At 37.9% G+C, this 22,807-nt stretch overlaps 4 protein-coding genes across 5 annotated transcripts; 3 read left to right on the forward strand and 1 right to left on the reverse strand.

Annotated features, from left to right (window-relative positions):
- LOC122012539 (CBL-interacting protein kinase 1-like) lies at positions 1-3,203 on the forward strand. The gene is made up of 13 exons (XM_042569111.1): positions 1-382; positions 482-544; positions 999-1,070; positions 1,141-1,248; positions 1,334-1,414; positions 1,526-1,579; positions 1,670-1,795; positions 1,880-2,089; positions 2,184-2,288; positions 2,391-2,507; positions 2,606-2,677; positions 2,766-2,840; positions 2,923-3,203. Exons 1-13 carry the CDS (start codon positions 200-202, stop codon positions 3,046-3,048), a joined length of 1,392 nt encoding a protein of 463 aa, XP_042425045.1. The 5' UTR covers positions 1-199; the 3' UTR covers positions 3,049-3,203.
- Positions 3,204-4,712: 1,509 nt separating this feature from the next.
- On the forward strand, positions 4,713-5,952 carry LOC122012600 (transcription factor TIP2-like). The gene is made up of 3 exons (XM_042569196.1): positions 4,713-5,138; positions 5,233-5,646; positions 5,743-5,952. The coding sequence occupies exons 1-3, from the start codon at positions 4,719-4,721 to the stop codon at positions 5,812-5,814; spliced, it is 906 nt and encodes a 301-aa protein (XP_042425130.1). The 5' UTR covers positions 4,713-4,718; the 3' UTR covers positions 5,815-5,952.
- Positions 5,953-6,735: 783 nt separating this feature from the next.
- On the forward strand, positions 6,736-7,549 carry LOC122012542 (ubiquitin-40S ribosomal protein S27a-like). The gene has a single exon (XM_042569114.1). The coding sequence runs from the start codon at positions 6,872-6,874 to the stop codon at positions 7,343-7,345; it is 474 nt and encodes a 157-aa protein (XP_042425048.1). The 5' UTR covers positions 6,736-6,871; the 3' UTR covers positions 7,346-7,549.
- A 1,868-nt stretch (positions 7,550-9,417) lies between these two features.
- LOC122012540 (YTH domain-containing protein ECT4-like) lies at positions 9,418-15,819 on the reverse strand. 2 transcript variants are annotated; one of them, XM_042569113.1, is made up of 8 exons: positions 15,573-15,819; positions 14,916-14,978; positions 14,107-14,254; positions 13,949-14,007; positions 13,350-13,856; positions 12,481-13,026; positions 12,190-12,402; positions 9,418-10,863 (listed from the first exon to the last, which is right to left on the reverse strand). In XM_042569113.1, exons 2-8 carry the CDS (start codon positions 14,955-14,957, stop codon positions 9,781-9,783), a joined length of 2,598 nt encoding a protein of 865 aa, XP_042425047.1. In that variant the 5' UTR covers positions 14,958-14,978; positions 15,573-15,819; the 3' UTR covers positions 9,418-9,780. The 2 variants fall into 2 exon arrangements, with proteins under 2 accessions (XP_042425047.1, XP_042425046.1); XM_042569112.1 differs by having other exon boundaries at positions 13,949-14,022.
- Positions 15,820-22,807: the final 6,988 nt, after the last annotated feature.

Here is a 22,807-nt window from a genome sequence, read left to right on the forward strand (position 1 = left end):
AAACTATGAAACCGACCACCTTGCTTCTCCCCTTCTTCCCTCTCTCCCGTCACAATTTGATGAGTTGGGTAAGAAGTCTTATCTCGCCATAGGATGACCTCCACGTTCACCTCTATAAACCATTAATCCCACGTTTCCCATCTCCAACTCAACGATTATGTTATAATAAGAAGAGCAACAAGAAGTAGTAGTAGTGGATATGGTGAAGGGAGGAGGAGGAGGAGAAGGAATGAGAGTGCTGGGGAAGTACGAGTTGGGGAAGACGCTCGGCGAGGGAAACTTCGGCAAGGTCAAGTACGCTCTCCACGTCGACTCCGGCCATCCCTACGCCATCAAGATACTCGACCGCCGTCGAATCCAATCCCTCAAAATTACCGACCAAGTATGCGAGCGCGCGCACACACATACATATATGAGTTTCTGTACATGTATTTATGTTTATGTTTATGCTCAATTAAAGCGATGTGTATCTGCATGGCAGATTAAGAGGGAGATCGCCACCTTGAAGCTCTTGAAGCATCCCCACGTCGTCAGGTTATATGAGGTCTGGTATATAATTTCCCCTGTTTTTCGATTCAGTGGAACCTTAAATAAAGTCGTTTTTTAACAAGTTTTTGGCTTTCGATTGAGAAGTTCGACTTTGCAATCCTATAAAATGATGATCATGGTCTTCACTCTTCAATACTCCTCCTCTTCTTCTTCTTCTTCTTCATCAGACAAACAAAATTAGTATTCGTCACATGGCTATGGGTCCTACTTGCCCACCTATCACTGCAGCCCATGAGCTGAATGATTGGTGGGTACCCTGTGGCTGCCAGATCATGCTGGGCCGTTGCGACCTTGTTTGCTGCCTCGCAAGGAACCGTGCATCACATGCTTACTAGTGGTCAATAGCAAATACTGCAGAAAATTATGACCCTTTTTGGAACTTCATGATACCTTGGAATTGTGTCTGCCATTACTGCACTAGTTAAGCTCTGTATTTCTGCAACTTGCAGGTCTCAGCGAGCAAAACTAAGATTTACATGGTCCTTGAGTATGTTAATGGGGGCGAGTTGTTTGACAAAATTGTAAGAACTGTCAGCTTTCAATTTAGTTTGGTTCTTCACGGGGAGCTGATTGTGATGATTGGTGATGCAGGCGTTGAAGGGAAGGCTCCCAGAACGTGAAGGGAGGAAGCTCTTCCAGCAGTTGATTGATGCTGTAAGTTACTGCCACGATAAGGGTGTCTACCACAGAGACCTGAAGGTGATAACCGAACACAAGTTTAATTTATCAACTAAAACCTTGGTTTCTTTGTTCCTAGCTAGTTAAGTTCCCTTTCTTATTGCAGCCAGAAAACGTTCTTGTCGATGCGAAAGGGAACGTCAAAGTATCTGATTTCGGCCTCAGTGCTTTACCACAACATTTGGCTGTATGCATTTTATTTTATTTGTATTATTTTTAAATGTCCCACGAGTCTTACTGTAATTTCTTTTCCCTAAAGTGCAATACTCTAAACTTGCTTCTTCTCTCTTCTTTTCAGAATGATGGCTTGCTGCACACAACCTGTGGAAGCCCCAACTACATTGCTCCTGAGGTAAAAAGATTTAAAAGTTTTTCTCACGAACGTTTACAGTAATTGTCATAAAAAAAAGATATATAATCTTTTTGAGAATTTTCCCTTTAGATCCTTTCAAATAGAGGCTATGATGGTGCAAGATCAGATATATGGTCTTGTGGTGTCATCCTATATGTTATTCTGACAGGATCTCTTCCATTTGATGACAGAAACCTTGCTGTACTGTATCAGAAGGTGTGTGTGTGTGTATCAAGCTTGACAATGGAATTAAATGATGTTTGTTTCAGCTTCTCATTGTGGCTTTTTTGGTTGTTTCAGATTGTTAGGGGCGACACAAAGTTTCCTAAATGCCTCTCCCCTGCTGCTCAAGACATCCTAAGGAGAATCCTTGATCCATGCCCTATCACAAGGATAAATGTTGCTGGAATCAAAGAACATGTTTGGTTCAAGCAAGATTACACTCCTACTGTCCCCATTGATGATGAAGAGGATTCGTGTCTTGATAATGCATCTTGTCCAGTCAAAGAGGTGACCCTCAGACTATCTGGTGTATTTAGTTCGGGACCTTTACTATTCTGTGATGGTTGATACTGAATTAGCCTTTGCTGCTTGTTTGTGTAAGCATGATGAGCCAGAAGACAGTGGAAATACACCTACCCACATCAATGCATTTCAACTGATTGGAATGTCTTCCTCTCTTGATCTTTCTGGTTTTTTTGAGAAAGAGGTAATTTACTTTCTGATGATTGGATTAGTACATTGTTTTACCTTATTACTTTAATTCTCAGTCAACACAAAGCTTTATTATTCTGCTGAACGGGTTTTGCAGGATGTCTCGGAGAGGAAGATCAGGTTCACATCAAATCATTCACCGAAAGAATTATATGAAAAGATTGAGGATATTGTTACTGAAATGGGGTTCCAAGTCCAAAAAGGACATGGCAAAGTAATTCGATTGCAACTTCATTTTATGAGTTTAGCTAATTAAGCCGATAAACTGTTCGATGCAATAATTTACACAATGCACTTGTATAAACTTTGCAGTTGAAAGTAATTGAAAAGTTCAGGGCCTCCAAAAGCCCCACTAGGCCTGAATCGCTTTCAGTGTCTGCTCAGGTAAAACTTCTCCCTTTTTATTGTGACTCTGTCAGCAGTTTTTGTATGGAACTTGTTTCGTTAAACACAAACTGTGATGGTGTATCAGGTGTTTGAGCTCAGTCCATCTTTGTATGTTGTGGAATTAAGAAGATCACATGGAGATTCTATGCTGTACCGACAGGTATTGAAATCTGAATTTAGTGAAAGAATAAGGTGCAGATCATCATCACAAAAGCTGTAAATCATTTTTGTTATGATTGCAGTTGTGCACAAAGCTATCAAATGATTTGGGAGGCTGCAGAAGCCACCTTATATGTAAAGCAGAGTCCATGCCAGAGCTCAACAATTTTGAAGGAGATGTTCCTGTTTCTACCCTTTGTTTGAACTAGATGAGTGGGAATTTTACTCCACCCCTTTTATGTGCAAAACAAGCTTAACAGAACTTGTGTAAAAGGACCTTCGTGGAAATTTGTTGTGAAGGATCCCTTCCAAGTCGCCCTTCACAGAAGTTCTGAATTCAAGAAGATTGCTAGTCTTTTAGTAACTCTGCCGAGTTAGCAAATCATTTCTGGCAATTGAACAACAAAGCGATCGAGAAAGTATATATGAATCTTTTTCAAAGTTTGTTAGTAATTCAAGGAGTGAGTGAGACCATAACATTGAGCACAGTTTCAGTGATAATTGACCTGTTGTTGATTGTCGTTTGTATGAAAAAATCATATTGCAAAAACTAAAATAAATAATTTGCAAATAAGAAAGAAAACAAAGAAAATGAGGTTAAAAGGGGAAAATTCAAGGGATCACAAAGACAAACCTAACAAACTTGAGGAGCACCACGACTTTATTTCTTGGCTCGTTTAAGTAAACATCAAGAAGTTTTAAAGGGTACCAACTTCTCCAAGATTACATCAAATACAAAACTATAGGTAAAGATCACGAGATTCTATCAATTATTCGCAGAGATGAACAATATTAGTGTCTCTTATCCTACAAAGGAAACTCATTTTTGTAATTAAGTGCTTAATTGCCATGCAATGGAAGTATGGAACATATATTGATTGTTCTACATCTTGTCCTGTTTCTTGTCCATTTGAGCATGTAAAGTAAAGCAGCAGCTCATGGCATTCCGAACTGTGAGCCATTGTTTCCTATAAAAAACATTTTCATCTTTACTACGCCATTGCTAACCTTCACACACTGCATTCATGCCTTCTCTGGACCACCATGATGCATTGTAACTTTCACTGTCCTCTCATCATCAGTAACTGAAACCAACCATAAATATTCTCATTTCTCCTAATTAACCAGAGTAATCACCCCACAAATGGATCATTTGATTATTATCTGTCTTCTGTTCCAGTTCTACTCCATGATGCAGCCCTACATGTGCAGGCATTTCAGGGAAACTGCTGCGCAGAGAAGAGTGCAGTGGTTTTCTCTTTCTCGGGTCCTTTTCGTTCTCCCCTCATCCATATGTCTGTCGTACCCAGTGCCCATGGCAGTGGTCCAGTGTTTGACCGAGACATTAGGAAACTCTTCCTTGTTCTAACCATCAAATTAGTCCTAATTAACCAAGCCCATCATATCACATAATTCGATTAATTAAGTGTCTCTGCACTGTGAGTTCTGGAAGCAGAGGAGAGGCTGTGTCAGTGCTACGGAAGATTGTGCTGCACAGAAGGATGGCCTGCAGAGGACAGGTAGTGGTCCACACCAGGAGCCATGGAATCTCAAAGTAACAAACAACCCCAGTTTCTCTAATTTGGATGGCTCAGCCTTGAAAGACACCAACATCTCTTTCTCTCCTCACTTCCTTTCGAGCACAACCCAACGCCTCTCTTCCACTCCAAATCATATCACTCTTGCCTCTTCTATATAATACCACAATATCTCTCTCCTCTCCTCTCCTCTACACTGATCGATTTCACCCTGGTCACTTTAATTGCCTGATTGGCTCGATGTAATCACCAGTATAGGCTTTGATTAACCACTGTAATTGTTTAAAGACTGTTTAATGTTTATATGTTTAGCGTTACTTCATTGATGCAGAGACTGGAAGATGTACCACAACTTTGGTTCCATGTCCACTCACTCAGATTACTTGCCACTCATGGGGGATAACAGCAGTGACATGACCGTCAATGGCTCTTCCGTTGATATCCAGCACAAGCTGCTGCAACCGCCGTGCTTCGACCTCCCCAGTAACTGCACGGCAGCTGCGGCCGACGTGTTCTTCGCGGAGTTGCCGCCGGTGATGGACACGTTCTGTCACCACCACCCGGTTCATTATGATGCGCTGATTAACCAGGCGCCGTATGTGTTGGGGGACCTGCATGGAGAGCAGCAGCTGCTGGAGAACAGGGCGAGGCATCAGGTGTGGGGGATGAAGCAGGGCGGGCAGAAGAATGAGAAGCAAAGGAGAGAGAGGCTCGGGAAGAAGTTTGAGGACCTCAAATCTCTCATTCCAACCTCCACCAAGGTTTAATTCATCATTCTACGAACTGAATTTGATTTCTGTGATTTTCTTATTATTTTGTTCTTGTCCTTTGTCGGTACGGTGTTGCTTCCGGCAGCCTTACAGGGCGTCGATTGTGGCGGACACGATCGAGTACATCAACGAGCTGCTGAGGACGGTGGAGGAGCTGAAGATGCTGGCGGAGAAGAAGCGGAAGAGGGGGGAGAAAATGGCGGCGGCGGCGGCGGTCGGTGACGTGGAGGGCTGCTCCTCGCTGGTGGTGGCGCCGCCGCTGCTCGACGGGGGACCGAGAAACGGGATACTCCGGTGCTCGTGGATACAGAGGAGGTCCAAGGAGACGCTCGTGGACGTGCGCATCGTGGACGACGAGGTCAACATCAAGGTGACTCGCCGGAGGAGGGCGAATTGCTTGCTCGCCGTCGCCAAGGCACTCGATGAGCTCCGCCTCGAGTTGATGCATTTGTCCGGCGGAAATGTCGGAGGATCTCACGTCTTCGTTCTCAACGCCAAGGTAATTAATCTAATAATCTTGATTCTTAATTATAAAAATTTGGATCAATTAATTGCCAGAATAAGGTCTTTGGATGAATTTATGTAATATTTCCAGATTCATGAAGGCTCTTCGATCTACGCGAGTGCGATCGTGGAGAAGCTTATTGAAGTTACGGACGCTGTTTAAGAAGTGGAGAGATTAATTAGAGTATATTGAAGGTAATCAAAGAATAATGATCTATTTATGTTACAGTAGTTAAGATAGTTCTTGTAGCAGGGTTGGACTTGATTATATTGTAATCTTACTAATTATGAGAATCATAAAGCTGAGTATTAATGCTTTTAACTGTATTATTATTATTATTATTATTATTATTATTATTATTATTTTGGTTCGAAGACTTCTTTCTTATATTTATCATATTTTTCAAAAAATAAATTATGACATTAGAGGCTCAATGTTCTATTTGCACTACGGGAAATATAACATATTTTATATTTAAAAATTTATACTTTAATTTCAAATTGTTCATTAGGATTTTTTTTAATAATGAAATGATATTATTGAGCAAAGATGATAACATTCAGCCAAAGTATTATCTATCCTCTTTCTTAGGATTCTAATGTCACGATAGAATATTCAGATTGTCATTTAGATATTTACGGTTAAAACTAATTAAGATATACTATTTTAACGTAATAAATAAACTTTTGAAAAAGAATAAGTTAATAATCTGGCAATAAGATAAGCTGGACCTAAATTTTAACTTTAGTGGCTAAAATAATTATATAAGTTTATTTTATTTTATTTTTTTTTGTTGAAATTGAGTTTTGCTTGAACTTATAGTTATTTAAACGTAGTTTTGATTGGAGTTTGTTTAATTGTCTATTTTTATATATATATTTTTAAATTTATTATTATTATAAGTTTATTGATTCTTTTTAAAAGTTTATTTTATTTATTTATAAGTTTAAACTTATGTTTTATAATGGAGTATGTTTTATTAAGTTCAATATCTCTATTTATAAATATCGACGAATTAAATGTATTCAGATTTATTAATTTGGTTGAATGAGTTATTAACTTTGAATAAATATAAATAAGCATTAAGCTTTGTCAATCCATTTACTATCCTAACCATATATATTGCTTTTCCTTCCCCTCAATCGAAACCCTAATCGTTATCGCGCCGAGGCTCCGAAGCTAAGCGGCGGCGGCACCGGAACCACCCTCGTCCGTTAAGATGCAGATCTTCGTGAAGACACTGACGGGGAAGACGATCACCCTCGAGGTGGAGTCTTCGGACACCATCGACAACGTCAAGGCAAAGATCCAGGACAAGGAAGGGATTCCGCCTGATCAGCAACGCCTTATCTTCGCCGGAAAACAGCTCGAGGACGGTCGCACCCTCGCCGATTACAATATCCAGAAGGAGTCCACTCTCCACCTCGTCCTCCGCCTTCGCGGCGGCGCCAAGAAGCGCAAGAAGAAGACGTACACCAAACCGAAGAAGATTAAGCACAAGAAGAAGAAGGTCAAGCTCGCCGTGCTCCAGTTCTACAAGGTCGATGAAGCCACCGGCAAGGTCACCAGGCTCCGGAAGGAGTGCCCCAACGCTGAGTGCGGCGCAGGCACCTTTATGGCCAACCATTTCGACCGCCACTACTGCGGCAAGTGCGGGCTCACCTACGTCTACCAGAAGGCGCAAGGTGAGTGAGCGCTACTGCGCTGCTTCTACATGAAGGTCTCACTATATCAACCTGAAAAAACTCGGGGGTTTTTTTTTCTAGAAAAATATTAGCATCAGTTCTTTATATTTTGTTAATGTTTTGAGGACTAATATTCATGGTGAAACCTTGTTTTGAGATACGATTTCTTTTGTGAGTTGATGGCGGATAATTAATTGGTGATTCTGCTACTATATGACTGCTTCTATTTGCTTCTTGGTTGGAGCATAGTATAAGATAGTATATGTTCTTGATGTTCTGGGCTTGACCTCTTGATCATTGTTGATATTTCTTAAAAAGTCGACGCCTTTTTCTAACCTACTCATATTTAGTTCGTCGATGCAATGTATTAGCGAAGGTCGTTGAATTAGGTTTTTGTTTTTAATGCAATGGTTTCAAGCTACTAATTGTTTTGTTTAGAGTACTTGAGCTCAATATTCATTCAGAATGATTGGATTGCATAGTTGCTTTGTGTTTTCTAGTTTTGTATTTGCGTAAGATGTGTTTTAGGAATTTATTCGTTGCAAGCTTGTAATTGTAAATCTTTTTGTTTGGTTCTTCAAATAATCTGCTGCACTCTTCTTGAGAATTCTGTTGAGTCAAACCATGCTTCTTCCCAACATTACGGAACAACTTATCCTACAAAAATCACCAATGAGTTTTTCTTTCTAATGGGCACCTCAACTGAAGGAGGAACCCCTTGGAAAAATAAATACACCTCATAAGAGGAGGGTAATGCATGAGTGTTCAGGGAAAGTTCTTCCTGGATGGTTGATTGAGTGTACCCAAAATTTGAGGAATTTTATGCTTCTTCTTGTAGTACTCAGCAAATGGCAGTTCATGGCAGGATTCTTGATGCTCTCAGCTATGTAAGAATGGATTTATGAGTTGTGTTTATCATTTTAAAGGTGGCTGTTTTGGTGGTGGTTGTTATGGTTTAGTATTGGTTGTTTACATGGCTAGGAAATATGTGTTTGAAGATATATTTCAAACACCCATCGTTCTTAATTTGTATGTCTAAAACTCAAATGACAACTAATTAAATCTCTTTTACATCCTTCTCAGTTTCTTTATCTTTCGTATGTACTTGCCTCTTCATTTGGTTATGTTTACAAGGAAATAGGTCTAATGGTTTCCTTGTATGTCCAAATCGAAATTTAATAAACTATGGTATGGAGTAACTCCCAGTTTACAATATATCTGTCACTAAGTAGGCTCAATTTTACTTTAAAACTATAAAAAGTGCATCAGCATGTTAGTTAGTAAACATGTGCAAATCTATTTGACAAACTTTTTTACATGCTCGATATTTTTCATCAAGGATTAAATTATTCATGAGGATGTCTTTGTGATTTTTCATAGAGGACGTGACATAGAATTTTTATATTATTTTATAAAAAAATTAATGGATTGAATAATTAATCAAATTCAAACTAAATTCGACTGTTGAACAGGTTGACTTGTGATCGAATCGAATTAGCATCAAATCCTCTAATTTATTTTAAATAATAAATAGAATTGAAATGTCATAACATATATTATAACATTAAGATCCTTTATTTGGGTATTTTTCTGGGATGCTCTTTGTCTCACTCTTTATCTACTTTAAAGAGCAAATCTGCAAGTTTGAAAATAAAAAGACTTGTAACTTATGTTGAACATTCTGAATGAAAAGCTATTTTGGATATGAACAAAGCCAACAAACTATTCTGGATTACAGATCTCTAGCATTCTTTTAAAGATGACTAAGAAATGCATACATTGTTGACGACATTAACTACACTAATGTTTTTATAAATCATTATCAAATTGATATTAGCCAACTGCAACAAATTTTATATAAAAAAAAAAAGCATGGATGAAGCATAAAGATGACATCAATTCGATAGTTGGCTTATACACCAAATGGTCGGGCGTGCATGCATCTGAACGGTAACTTGATTAATTTTACTAATTTAATTGATCCAAATTACCCAGCTATGCATACACATTTTAATAAGTAACATCCAATTAACAGTAAGACAATTGCAAGCTAAAAGGAGAGATCAAGCCAGGAAAGAGCTGTATAATTCACCACTATACTGTATCAGACTTTTGATGTCACGAAAGTAACAAAAAGAGTGACATGTTGTAACATCTCAAAATAAGATTTCATCAACAATTGGAGAAAAAAAGAATTATCCAACACCTTAAACCTATGTCTTCCCAAAACACAACCGCGGGTAACAAAACCAGCATCCAAAAGCAAACTGAAATTCCACCAGGAGTCAATCCCTAGCCATCGCCAATTGAACTAAAGAAGAAAAACCCTAAAGTAGAATCACCTTTAGATAATTAAGAATGGCACAGTCCAACAGCAAACCTCATTGAACTGCTAAAAAGGCCCATACAGAGAAGCAAAAAACAATTAGAGCAACCAGACCATTTAACATCTCTTCAGTTGCAGACTGTCAGCTGAAGTACCCTTCTTGCCCAACTTCATTCCCTTAGATTCATCATTCCGCATGGATCCACCAAGCGTGACACTAGAAAATGACTGACCGAGATCCTTTACATGTATTTGCATTGAACCAACAGTCACAAAATCAGTGGGAATGACTTCTAATTCCACGTTGCCCAAGTCTCTGGATGCAACTTGCTTTGGACCAACAGACGGCACACCATCTTTATCTTTGCCATTTGCATCTAATTTCGGCTGTGCTACTTTGACAGAAGAACTTTCAGAGACATGAGTATTTTTCTTAAGTTGTTCCTCTCCAGAGACAAACTTGCCCACACTATTGACATCCTTCAATCTGTTAGTATTCTCATTGGATGATAGAGGGCGACTAATTCTCCATTTTGACTGTGTTCCATCTACTTTTCCGTGAACATCAGAACTTGGTGGTTTTGTTTCTGCTTTCAGCTGATTTGCCACAGTTGGCTGCTTTTCATCAGATTTTGGAAGATGATTGGCTGTAGGTTTCATTTTAGCTTCCGCGTTTTGATTATGATTAGCAACATTTGGTTGTTCACCATTTTCTACTGGTATTTGGTCCTTTACATCTATTGTAGCATGTTCCTCATTTGCCTTGTTAGGCAAGGAAACAGCAGGGGCGATCAATTTATCATCTGTGTTCTGAAACTGATTAGCTGAAACACCCTCATCTTTTCCAGCTACTTTCAAAGGCCTAGATACTGAATCATCTTGAGCTGTTTCTGTATGTTTCAAAGGTTGTTCTGAACTACTGGCTGGCTGATGGCCAACTGCAATGGTGACCTGTCCCCTATCACTTGATTGATTACCATCTGCCCTCAAAGACATTTCTGCATTGCCATCTTGTCTATTGAAGATAACAAATGCAGGCATATAATGAGATGCATCAAAGGTCCTCCCGAGATTCCTTAATTTATCTTCAAGCATCTTCTTCTGCCGCTCTTCGTAGAACATAAAATCATCAAGTATTGACGTCCTCATCAGGTTACTCTTATAAATCTTTAGCATATTTATGCCTGCGCCATAGGGTATCTGGATAAGGCCCATGACCAATGTCGTAATGTTAGTATATGTTACCAAATAAAACTAAAATAAAACATTGGTTTCATGAATGGATGAAATATATCACTGAACATATGCTATACAGAAACACAGATAACTAAGATGAGAATCAGGATAAATTACTTAAAGAGGAATTGTACAGCCTATATATATATATATATATATATATATATGTTTTTTTTTCTTTAGCTTTAATAATATAACCCAAACTCTAAAGACTAAATCCTAAACTCTAAAAAAAATATATTTGGTGCTCACATAAGGTAAGTAGGGTAGCATTCTTGTATATAAGTCTTGATACCCTACTTATGCTGCTCACCTGGTGAGCACCATGTGTAATTTTTTTTATTAAAATTTATTTAGCTTTAATACTATAACTAAACCCTAACCCTTAAATTCTAAGCCCTAAGTTCTAAAAAAAAATATACTTGGTGCCCACAAGGTAAGCAAGCACCAAAAGGTAAGTAGGTTAACATTCTTGTGTGTGTGAAGATTACACCAAGTTATCAGACTTTGAATAATCATTGAACTCCCAAATATTAATCCTGACTCCTGTACACAATGGTTGCCAGGATGTCATCACTTTGTATCTTATGTGGGATGCTAAATGTAAACATAAAACATCAAAAATAACAGATTGCTCGAGAAGCTCTCTATCACAAATAAGTTCTGCTATCCAAAACATGAGTACTACCTGCAAAATATTAGCAATAAGAGTCAAAGATGGAATTCAACATCTTGTCATTTCACGATTCAATTGACAAAAGGACCTCAAGCAGTCTTAAAATCCCAACTAAATCCATATCTTATACATCATATTTTTTCTATCCTCAAGAAGTCTTAAACTCCCCAAATAAGGTAAAATTTGGCGAAGGACCTTATACTACTTAACTTTCACTTCTATTTTCATAAATGGAAGGGATTTTTTTAGCAGCAACAAGAACAAAGCTGAGAATGCTTCTAAATAAAATAAATGGTGCGGGAAGACCTGCATTCATCTATATTGTCATTTCATATTTTCTATTTATGGATAAATCATGTAGGAAAATCTTCAAATCAAATGGTAATCCAATACAAAGATAATATTGAGATAACTATACATCCACTAACTCACACAAAGCATCCCTGCATTTGATTGCATCCAAGCACTTTTATTTGTATATCCAACTATTGCCAATTAAAAGAGCATCAAGCATTCAGACTCATAATGATATAAGCCGACTATAGATATTAGGCATATTTCAATATTGATGATTATTTCTGAGATGCTATAAAACAACTTAATTATTTACCTACCTCTTGCGTGTCTCTGCTATTAGTTACAGGTTTGTTCTCATTGTTCTCTAGCGCAATGTGACGAAGACTTGCATTTGACACATCCTTGATCATGTGCCACTTTACTGGAAAGCTTCCAGACCACTTATCTTGCTGCCAAAAATTCATATCTTTTTCAAAGTCAACAGGACCAACCATTTCAGCAAGACCACAAAACTGGCCACTTGCATTGACCTGGAACAAGATTCTTTCAAGATTAAAAAAGGGAAATACAATAAAATAAAATAAAAACCTTTGAAAGGGAACACTCACAGAAAAGAAAAGAAAGACAGGGCAGTTGCTTGGTTTTCCTACAGATCTTCTTTGTGCATCTGCATAGGCACTATCAAGCTTTCTGTTCCCATTGTGAGTGCTTGACCACACATTATACTTGATACTTTTATGCACATCATCCTCACTGTATGATTTGATAACAAAAAATTTTGCATCAGGATATTCAATAGGAAAGTCATCCTTATTGTAATTGTCAGGCCTGATAATTATACGTCCTTCTTGAACAACATTATCACTTCTTTGAACAAGTTCAGCTGACTCAAGGCTATTCAAAGTAGACTGATCTTTTGCCCTGTTTTTTCTCGGTCCCTTGTTCTGTTCACCGAAAATATCTGAATTTCTGAGAGCAACAGAAAACTGGGGTCCCTGTCTTTGCTTATCCAGCCTGGCCCAACCAGGAACATTGGATCCAGGATCACTTAAACCATTGCTAGAAGTGCCGGCAAAGTCTGCATAACTCTGAGCATATGGAGTCCTCCCATTTGAAAACTGAAAGGCTGCTTGCATCTCATTGGAATTTGCACCCTGATGGATTAAACATTGATAAAATTCTTTCTTTTTTTTTTGCAAAAATTGCATTCAGTAATCAATGAGCAGAACTACCAAGAGGAAAAAAACTCTCAAAAGCATAAAAGGACAAATAACTATATAAAGAGAAATGTGGTATCATTTGCACCAAAAATAGAATTACTATGAAATTAGCAAGTTAACAAGAAATTGCAGTCTCTCTCAAAAAAAAAAAACTGCAAGAGCATAATGATAGAAATCCTATCTGATAAAATTACAAGATTCCCAAATTGTAAAATAGAATTACAAGAGTCCCAAATTGTGAAATAGAATTATCCTACCTGATGGGGATGGACACTGATATTCTGCATCGTAGTTTGCTGTGACATGGACAGATTACTTGATCGAATGTTGACTTGTAACCCTTCTGAAGGTCTATGTGCAGCTTGATTGTTTTGTGATGGCTGAGAGGCATCAGACAGGACTAACATAGGTGCTGAAGTTGTTAGCTGTGCAGAGGAAGCTGCATTGACAGATGCATGTATTGGTGTAATTTTTGAACCAGCATTAGCAGATCTAGTGATGACTTGTGTGCCGCTGCCAACAAAAGCTGATTCAATTGAGGTTGTTGGTACAAAATCTGAACTAGGTTGGACAACAACTGGTACATAGGAAGGCGAAGAGATTTGGTAGGAGGGGATGTTCAAGTACGGTTGAACTCCTACGAATTGACCATCAAGACCAGCAACAGGACCAGGAACATAAGAAGTATATTGATTATAAGGAATCTGAGAATACCCATAGCCAGGGTTATAATACATGTATGGCATACTTTCAGCCTGCATACCCTGACAATAAATAAAATAATACTGAGTTGCAAGGTAATTGGCACTACCCAAAACATTTTGTACACAAAATATCCTTTAGATTCAAATGTTACCATGTAATGGAGATCTTGACTATCTAAACCATATGTACTATGAGGGTCACCCCATTCACCTGCAGATTCATATCCTAGAATGTCAATGGTAAAGGCATAAAAACCACCATAATTTTACGGTCTTCACTTAAGAGGGTTTTAGCAAAAAGGGAACTCACCAGTATAAATATAACCATAATTGCCAGTAGAAAGATAATTCTGACCTTGATCAAAAACATATTCTGATGGTATTTCATTACCCCTAAGTTCAAATCCAGCTGGCGGAGGAAAGATGGTCATATTTGGAACAGATCCAACCCCAGATATCTGAAATTAAAATGATAAGATGTGAACACAACTGAAAATACAGAAAACTAATTCAAATGGACTTATGGACAACCACGAAAATCTTCTTCATAATTATGTAGTCACAAGTAAAAGCACCTCGTCTTCATCTTCCAAAATATACGCTTGAGATAATAAGGACCATGGCGCATGATTATGCATCTTCAATGCTTTATTTATAAGAATATACTTCACGAAGATGACTATATTGTTTTTGTTAAATTTAATGGTAATATAATGAATCAACAAGATAATAAAAAACACAACTGATATGATTATTATTCGTTGGGTTTAGAATTATAAAGATGTCATATATATATTGTACTTGACATTATCTAATTACAAAAACACCAAGGGTTAAGGAAACCATTTTAACGATTGACTAATCCTAATTGGTCAGATTAACATTATCAATGACCTTGATAATAGAAAGTATTTATCACAATTTTACCAAATCCTCAGCAGCTTACTCACACCAAAGTAGCTTTCCTTGTTGTCTTTTGATAACTACACAAGGTACGCTCAACTAAACCAGAGGCACAACTCCAGCAAGATCAACAAGACGCGAAGTTGCAATAAATTGTTTTCATGCAATGATAATAAAGTAACTTTCTACATTGAAGCTAGAAACCAACAAGTGTACCATGTATGTCTCTGTACTTCCAGGTTGAGAACCAGCAGGCATTTCTTTCTACAACAGCCAACCCTGAATAGGTTAAAAGATTATGACAATGAATAATTTATGCCTTGCCATTACACAAGAAATGACAGAAGCTATTGAATTTGAAAAAAAACAACCAAAGGTGGACTCTATACTGTTTAGAAAACATAAGTCGGTAATACACTCTCATCCAAATCTAAAACATCTACATGCAGTGTGGAAGGCCAAATCAACATGATAAATAAACTTCGTAAAATTTCCACCACCAATAGCACAACTTATCGAGTGCTGGAGAAAAGTTCAATCAATTAAGATGAATGAAGCGTAACAAATATGACAAAAGAATCACAGAAAAAGTTATCAAGTGTACTCATGATTGGCACGCGGATATTTATTTTGTAAAAAATGCCCTAAGAAAAAAAACATAAACCCAACTTCTAAAACAAACAAACAAAAAACATGTACGACAATTGTGTCTAAATATCTGTTGCCGAGTAAAAGAGAATAAAGTTCCAAAAAAATCAACGAAAAGAAGCATCCAACGGAGATTAAAAGAAAAAGAAAACAAGAGCAAGCATTCAAGGCATGGAGACGGCTATCGGTATAGGCTGGAAACATGAGGTTCAGAAAGGGGTTTACCAGAGATGAATAGAAGTCCAATCTCAATCCATCGAGGACCTGGCGAGCACCGAGAGCTGGCTGAGAGGGAAACGAAGGGAAGGACGAGATTCTAGGATTGAGGCAGCGATCTCCGGCAACATAATTTGGCCGAATTATGACGCCGGGAAGTAAACTCACAGGAACCCTAACCCTAGAGCGAGGGCAGCGACGCGGACCAGAAGAAAGAAAAAAAATAAAAGAAGCGCGTTGTGCGTGGAGAGAGGGAGGAGCGATTCGCAAATGAGGAAGAGGCTGCCAATGGATTTACCAAAATGTCCTTAATGCCCTGGAATTATACCATCCGTAGCCAACTTTCATTGTTGTCGGACGGTAGATGGATTATTATAGTAGGGGTATTAACGGACTAATATACTAATATTAAGTTCGCGGTCCATCCGTTTGAACAAATCTTACAGCACGGTTTGGTCGGACCGCCGAACTTTTGAGAAGATGTAACGTCAGACAATAATATATTAATTCCCCCTCAAAAGTTTATCAAATTGTACAATCTTTTGTTTCTTAGAATAAAGTTTCAAAATTTAAAACGTAAATAATATAATTTTTTTGATACATACAAATTTAATAGAGATGAATAGTGTGTTTTTAAAATTGATAAACTAAATATAAATAAATAAAATGGTCTCTTCGTCTAAGTCAATTATAATGAGATCTCGTGATCTATAAAAAAAAAAAAAAAAAAAAAAAACTAGATGAGTGAATTTAATCGTAATTTATTATAATTTCTCTTTAAATTTATCAGCTCTTCTAAACTATAATTTGGATTGAAACGGAGGATTTAGATCGAAAAAGATGGTCTAAAGTTATTCAGATGCCACTAGCAGTAGGTAAGTGATTAGGCAGTCTAATGATGAGGTCAGGAGGACCTTTGAGTGGTCTCCGACCATCCGCCCCAATCTAAAACATAATCTAAAGAGGACAATAAACCTAAAAGGAATCATAACTAATTATAATTAGATCATAGTGGTAAAAAATAAATACGTTCGTCCTCAGCGCCCCCACCAACCTGTCTTAAGGCCAACATGGAGGAAGTAAATCACGGACGACTACTAACTTTTGGAATAATGACTAGCACATAAGGGAAGTATTTATCTTGATTTTACTAAGATTCGAACCTTAGATCTCATGATAATAATACCACATACACTAACCACTAAATCTAACCAAGGAGACAATTATAATTAGATCATGATGACAATAGAGAAGGTCAATTAGCAACGCTAACCGCTTTCTTTAATTGGACACAATTAAAAATAAAAATGATTGCCGAACTTCAAAAAAATCTAACTCTATATCTAATTAACTAAGAAACTTTGTTCAATTGGTGGGCCAGCTTCGATTAACTAAAAATTGATTAACATTGTTTGGACAACCCCATTTTAATTTATATCCTCCCATAAGTCCACAAATATGCAAAAGACTTGTTGATATCATGCTTAGAATTATAAACACAATTTGGTAAGTTTAATTAAGTCCTCTTTATCCTAGCCCCTGATCGGTATAATATATTGAAGCATAAACTGTCGTATAATTAGCCTTATTATAAGGAACCTAAATTTGTTGATCCATAATTTATTGATTAGGAGATGGACCACTTATAATTAAGATTGGATCATGATTGTGATCTATCAATAATTAGTTGTGAACCTTCCTTGAATTCAGTATTCCCATATTATAATTTAGATTAGGATTGGTGCAAGGCTGACTTTGACTTTTAGGAGCCCTTAGCGAAATGAAAAAAAGGGCTTGGAATTTTTCTTTTCCTGAGATACAATTTGAATAGAGTTTAATAGAAAAACTTCAAAATATATATATTGCATTTAAAATATGATAAACTCCATATAAAATATATATTCTCAAAAAATTTCAAAAAAATATAATACTATACAAAATATATTTCTCAAGTTTCTTCAAAAACATACAATACCTACAAATACAAAAAATATATCAAATAATAATTAAAAAAATCTAGATCTTCTAGAATGTTGAGAAGTAAAATCATCAATAAGGTCTTCAAAATTTAACTTTTATAACACCTAATTTTTAATGAATAAAATTGTCAAGTCATTTATATATTGATGAAATTAAAATTTCAATTAGATAATAGATTTTTTTAATTTAATTAGAAAAGATTCAAAGGAGAAAGAAGGGAGGAAATTGACTTCACTTTTCAGAGTCTTTGTACTTCATAAAATAAATTAATAAAAAAGAATGGTATAAGAAATAAAGTCTTCTAAAGGAAAATGAACCATTTGCCTTCCTCTTTTTTTTTTTTTTTTTTTTTTTTTAGATTTTTAAATGTTAGCTATAAGTATATTTTTTGGGGGTATTTATTAAAATAATCCAAAAAATATATTTTTAGGCTTTATTAAAACAAACCAATAAAATATATTTTTTTTGGGTTTTGAATTAAAGCAATCTAATTTTATATAATATATAGTATATATTGATGCGGATGTATCATGAGGGTATAGGAGAGATTATGGAGATAGAGGGGGCTATTTTTGTCATTGGCGCGCTGCCACTGCCAGGGTGGGAGGAGAGGGCTTCATGCACTACAAAAAAAAATAGCATTGCCGACATATATTTCCGTCGGTATTCCGTCGGTACATGTGGATAACGGCAGAACTCCGACGGATATTTCTCCGTCGTAAATATATTTGACGGAATGAGATTCCCGACGGAAAGAGGGGTTTCTGTCGTTAATATTTTACCGACGGAAAATATACTTCCGTCGGTAATGTTACCGGAAACACTATTCCGGAGCCACAAAACATGCCGACGGAAAGTATAATTTCCGTCGGGAAAATCTTTAAATGTGTAAAATGTGCACGTTTCCGACGGAATATGCTATTCCGTCGGAAATTACCGACGGAATAGCCTATTCCGTCGGAATGTATCGTATTTGTTTCGATATGTTCCGACGGAATTATTTTCCGTTGGTATTCCGACGGGAAACTAAAAAAAACACAGACAGAATCTGTTTGTTTTGGTCTTCATCCACATATACATTTTTCAAATATATAAACAACAATCACAAACGACGATATTATACAATCCACACATCAAATACAATCAAAACATCAAATACAATCCACACATCAATTATCTTATAACAATCACACACAAATAAAATCAACAAAAAATAAACACAATCCATATCTAACTCAATCTAGAGAATATATAGATGCAAATATCCATATCAAAATTTAAGTTTACAGAATGCATACCACACTAGAAAGTATTCCAAATAATACAAGAACACTAAATGATAAAGAAAATCTTGTAAAAGTCAAATACAAAAAGATCATGTTGATGTTTAAATAAACCGTTTGCATATATATATATATATATATATATAACAGATTTGATATGAAATGATACCTGAAGAAAATGAGCATATCATCCAATGAAGAGCCAATATATAAATCCGACCGAACGTGACTCCTGAAATATATAGTAATAAAAGATTTAGAAATAAATATAGTATAATATTAAACAGAATAAATATTTTATCATGATCAATTATGTTCAATAAAAATTAAAGTGTAGATGACCAACCCTCACAAAAATTAATCATCAACTGCCTGAGGGATCTTGAGTCTCATGTGACTCAAAACCTTGTGATCCCTGAGTGAAATTAGCCACGATCTGGCGCATCTGGGCCATGAGATCATCATTGCTCTTGTCACGTTCGACTCTCTTCTTCTCCTCATCAGCTTTCCACTGATCCATCTCAGACATCCTCTGATCCATTGATTTCAGTTGAGTACGCAGTTCTTGATTTTCACGTCTTAAAGACTGCATCTCACTGAAGAAGAGGAACTAGCACGACCTACTGGATTCCTTAGACAATCAAATGTTGTAGGTCCCTTTGGAGGCCGGCAAGAGGGGAGGGGTGAATTGTCCTACAAAAATAAACACAAAATCTTTCTCGGATATTCAACTAATTTAAGGAATTTGTAATTAAAAAGAAACAGAGACTAAATAAACAGAATCTAAAACAGACGCAGAGGGTTTACTTGGTTTCAATCAGAGGATTGTTAATCCAAGGCAAAGATGACGCACTATCTGATTCTCCTCTGGGCAGAGTAGTCTCTTACAGCGTTGATAGTACAAAAGAAAATAAAGCACAGAGAAAAATGAATTACAAGTGAGTTGCTTTGACTATGTAGATCAGTGCTATATTTATAGCACTGGTCGGGGCGCCCCGAAGGGGTTCCGGGCGCCCTGGGGGGATAAAATTTTATCCCCTAACGATCATATCGCGTTTGACGCGATCCTGGTCAAAATCCAGGTCCGGGTGCCCGGAAGGGTTCCGGGCGCCCTAGAGGGCTCCGGGCGCCTCGGAGCCCAAAGTCAACAGAAGTTGACTTTTTCGTCCAAGACCTCTTTATCCTAGCCCCTGATCAGTATAATATATTGAAGCACAAACTATCGTATAATTAGCCTTATTATAAGGAACCCAAATTTGTTGATCCATAATTTATTGATTAGGAGATGGATCACTTGTAATTATGATTAGATCGTGATTGTGATCTATCAATAATTAGTTGTGAACCCTCCTTGAATTCAGTATTCCCATATTATAATTTGGATTAGGATGGGTGCAAGGTCGACTTTGACTTTTAGGAGCCCTTGGCGAAATGAGAAAAAGGGCTTGAAAATTTTCTTTTACTGAGATACAATTTGAATAGAGTTTAATAAAGAAACTTCAAAATATATATATTGCATTTAAAATATGATAAACTCTATATAAAATATATTTCTCAAAAATTTTCAAAAAAATATAACACTATACAGAATATATTTCTCGAGTTTCTTCAAAAACATACAATACCTACAAATAAAAAAAATATATCAAATAATCATTGAAAAAATCTAGATCTTCTAGAATGTTGAGAAGTAAAATCATCAATAAGGTCTTTAAAATTTAGCTTTTATAACACCTCATTTTTAATAAATAAAATTGTCAAGTCATTTATATATTGATGAAATTAAAATTGCAATTGGATAATCGATTTTTCTAATTTAATTAGAAGAGATTCCAAGGAGAAAGAAGGGAGGAAATTGACTTCACTTTTCAGAGTCTTCGTACTTCTTAAAATAAATTAATAAAAAAGAATGGTACAAGAAATAAAGTCTTCTAAAGGAAAATGGCCCATTTGTCTTCCTTTTTTTTCCTTTTTTTTTTAGATTTTTAAATTTTAGTTGTAAGTATATTTTTTGGGGGCATTTATTAAAAAAATCCAAAATATATATTTTTAGGTCTTTATTAAAACAATCTAATAAAATATATTTTTTGGGGTTTTGAATTAAAGCAATCTAATTTTATATAATATATAATATATATTGATGCGGATGTATCCTGAGGGTATAGGGGAGATTATGGAGATAGAGGGGGCTATTTTTGTCATTGGATGGCTTAGGGCTTGAGAGGGAGCCCTATTCATACGTCAAGAGGGGGGGCTGAGACCTCTTCGCCGCCATCCTGGTGCGAGGCCCAAGACCACTACCTCTCCTTCACGCAGCCGACGACGTCGGCGGCTCCTCTCGCCATCTCTCTTCTCCCTTCTTCTCTGGACACATGACCGCGACCACGAGCAGAGGGAGGGGTGCAGTGCCGCCGCCAGGGTCAGGGTGGGAGGAGAGGGCTTCATGTTTTGGTTGCCCGCCGCTGCGAAGCATAGGGGGAGGAGTGTTGAGTTTGAGCTGCTGCCTCCGCCTGGCTCGCCGCCCTCGACGTCGCTCCTCTTCAGCGTCCCCAGCGCCGACCATCTTCGGCTATCGAGATCACCTCTGTTTTTCTCTCCCCTCTCCTCTTCGACCCACGCCGTCGTCGGCAGAGACCCATCGCCGCCTCAAGGAAGGCCTGTCGCGTCCTCCTTCATCTGCCGTCAACTGTTGGAACAGAGGCACTGCCTCTCCTCTCGCCGGAAGCCTCCTCCGACGTTGACTTCCTTGTGCCCAGCTACCAAGGTAGAGGCATACACAGATGGTACCTTCGTCGCCTCCGACGCGCGATCCTGCCTACTGCCGGCAGTCCTTCACCCTCATGCACAAGGGTTCTCTGCCATAGCAGCTCCCTTCTCCGTTAGTGATCTCACCTCTTTTCGCTCTCACCGCCGTTGTTGCTCCCGGTGTTGGTCTAGCAAGCGTCGATACCCCTATGAGCGTTGTCGCCCTTGCCAACTACCGCCATCCTTGGCGCGACTACTGCCCAGTCTAGCGGTCGCTGCTGACGCTTCTAGTGGACACGACCACCCTTTGATGCCACTTTCAATGACAGCCACCGGTCGACCCACGACCTTCATGATTTGTGTTATGCCTTGTATGTTGTGTGTTGACCATCGAGCCGCTAAGTTATTGGTATTATTCGGCTTGCGCGTCGTGTCTCGGCCTACGAGCCGCTGTAGTAATTTGGCTCAGGAGCTGTCATTATATTTCGGCTGACATGCCGCCTCTCGGATCCATGCTGCATCGGATTCCGTATCGTCACCCCTAGAGTCGGTTCCTCAGCTGCCTCACTTTCGTCTATTCTGTAGGGCCGCGACGACTCAATCCGCATCGCGACCAGTTCCCTGATCCATCTGAGGGTGCCCCCCGGGGCCAGGGTACGCCACCGTATTTAGCTTATATTTATTTCATTGTTCTGCTATTATTCGACTGCTCATACATTCGTGGGCCCCGCCTCGAGCATCGGGGTACCAGAGATCGGCGCAACCCGGTCGTTGGCTGCAGGTGGCGTTGATCGGAGGTCCTCCGATGACTTGGTCAACATAGAAGACAACTTACCATCTGGGTCATGAAGATGCGGTCAACATTCCAAACACGTCACACCGGCAGGTTCGTCTTCTCAGCTTCCCGACAGGAACATATATGTATATATATTAAATCTGGGGCTAGGGTTGTAAATGAACCAAGCATTCGTGAACAAACTTGGTGTTCGACTTGGTAAGGGTTTGTTTTTGTTCGTTCAATCACTACAAGAAAAAAAAGCTAATAGACAACGCTTTTAAAGCGTTGTCTTTGTGCCTGAAAAAGCATTGTTAAAGGCACTGTTGTTAAAAGTCTGCTCAATGACAACGCTTTTAAAGCGTTGTCGTTTGTAGCGAAGACAACGCTTTTGCAACGCTTTAAAAGCGTTGTCGGTTTATGCAAAGACAACGTTTTTGCAATGTTTTTAAAGCATTATT

The sequence above is a fragment of the Zingiber officinale genome, chromosome 8A (assembly GCF_018446385.1).
Source record: "Zingiber officinale cultivar Zhangliang chromosome 8A, Zo_v1.1, whole genome shotgun sequence".
Lineage (NCBI taxonomy): Eukaryota > Viridiplantae > Streptophyta > Magnoliopsida > Zingiberales > Zingiberaceae > Zingiber > Zingiber officinale.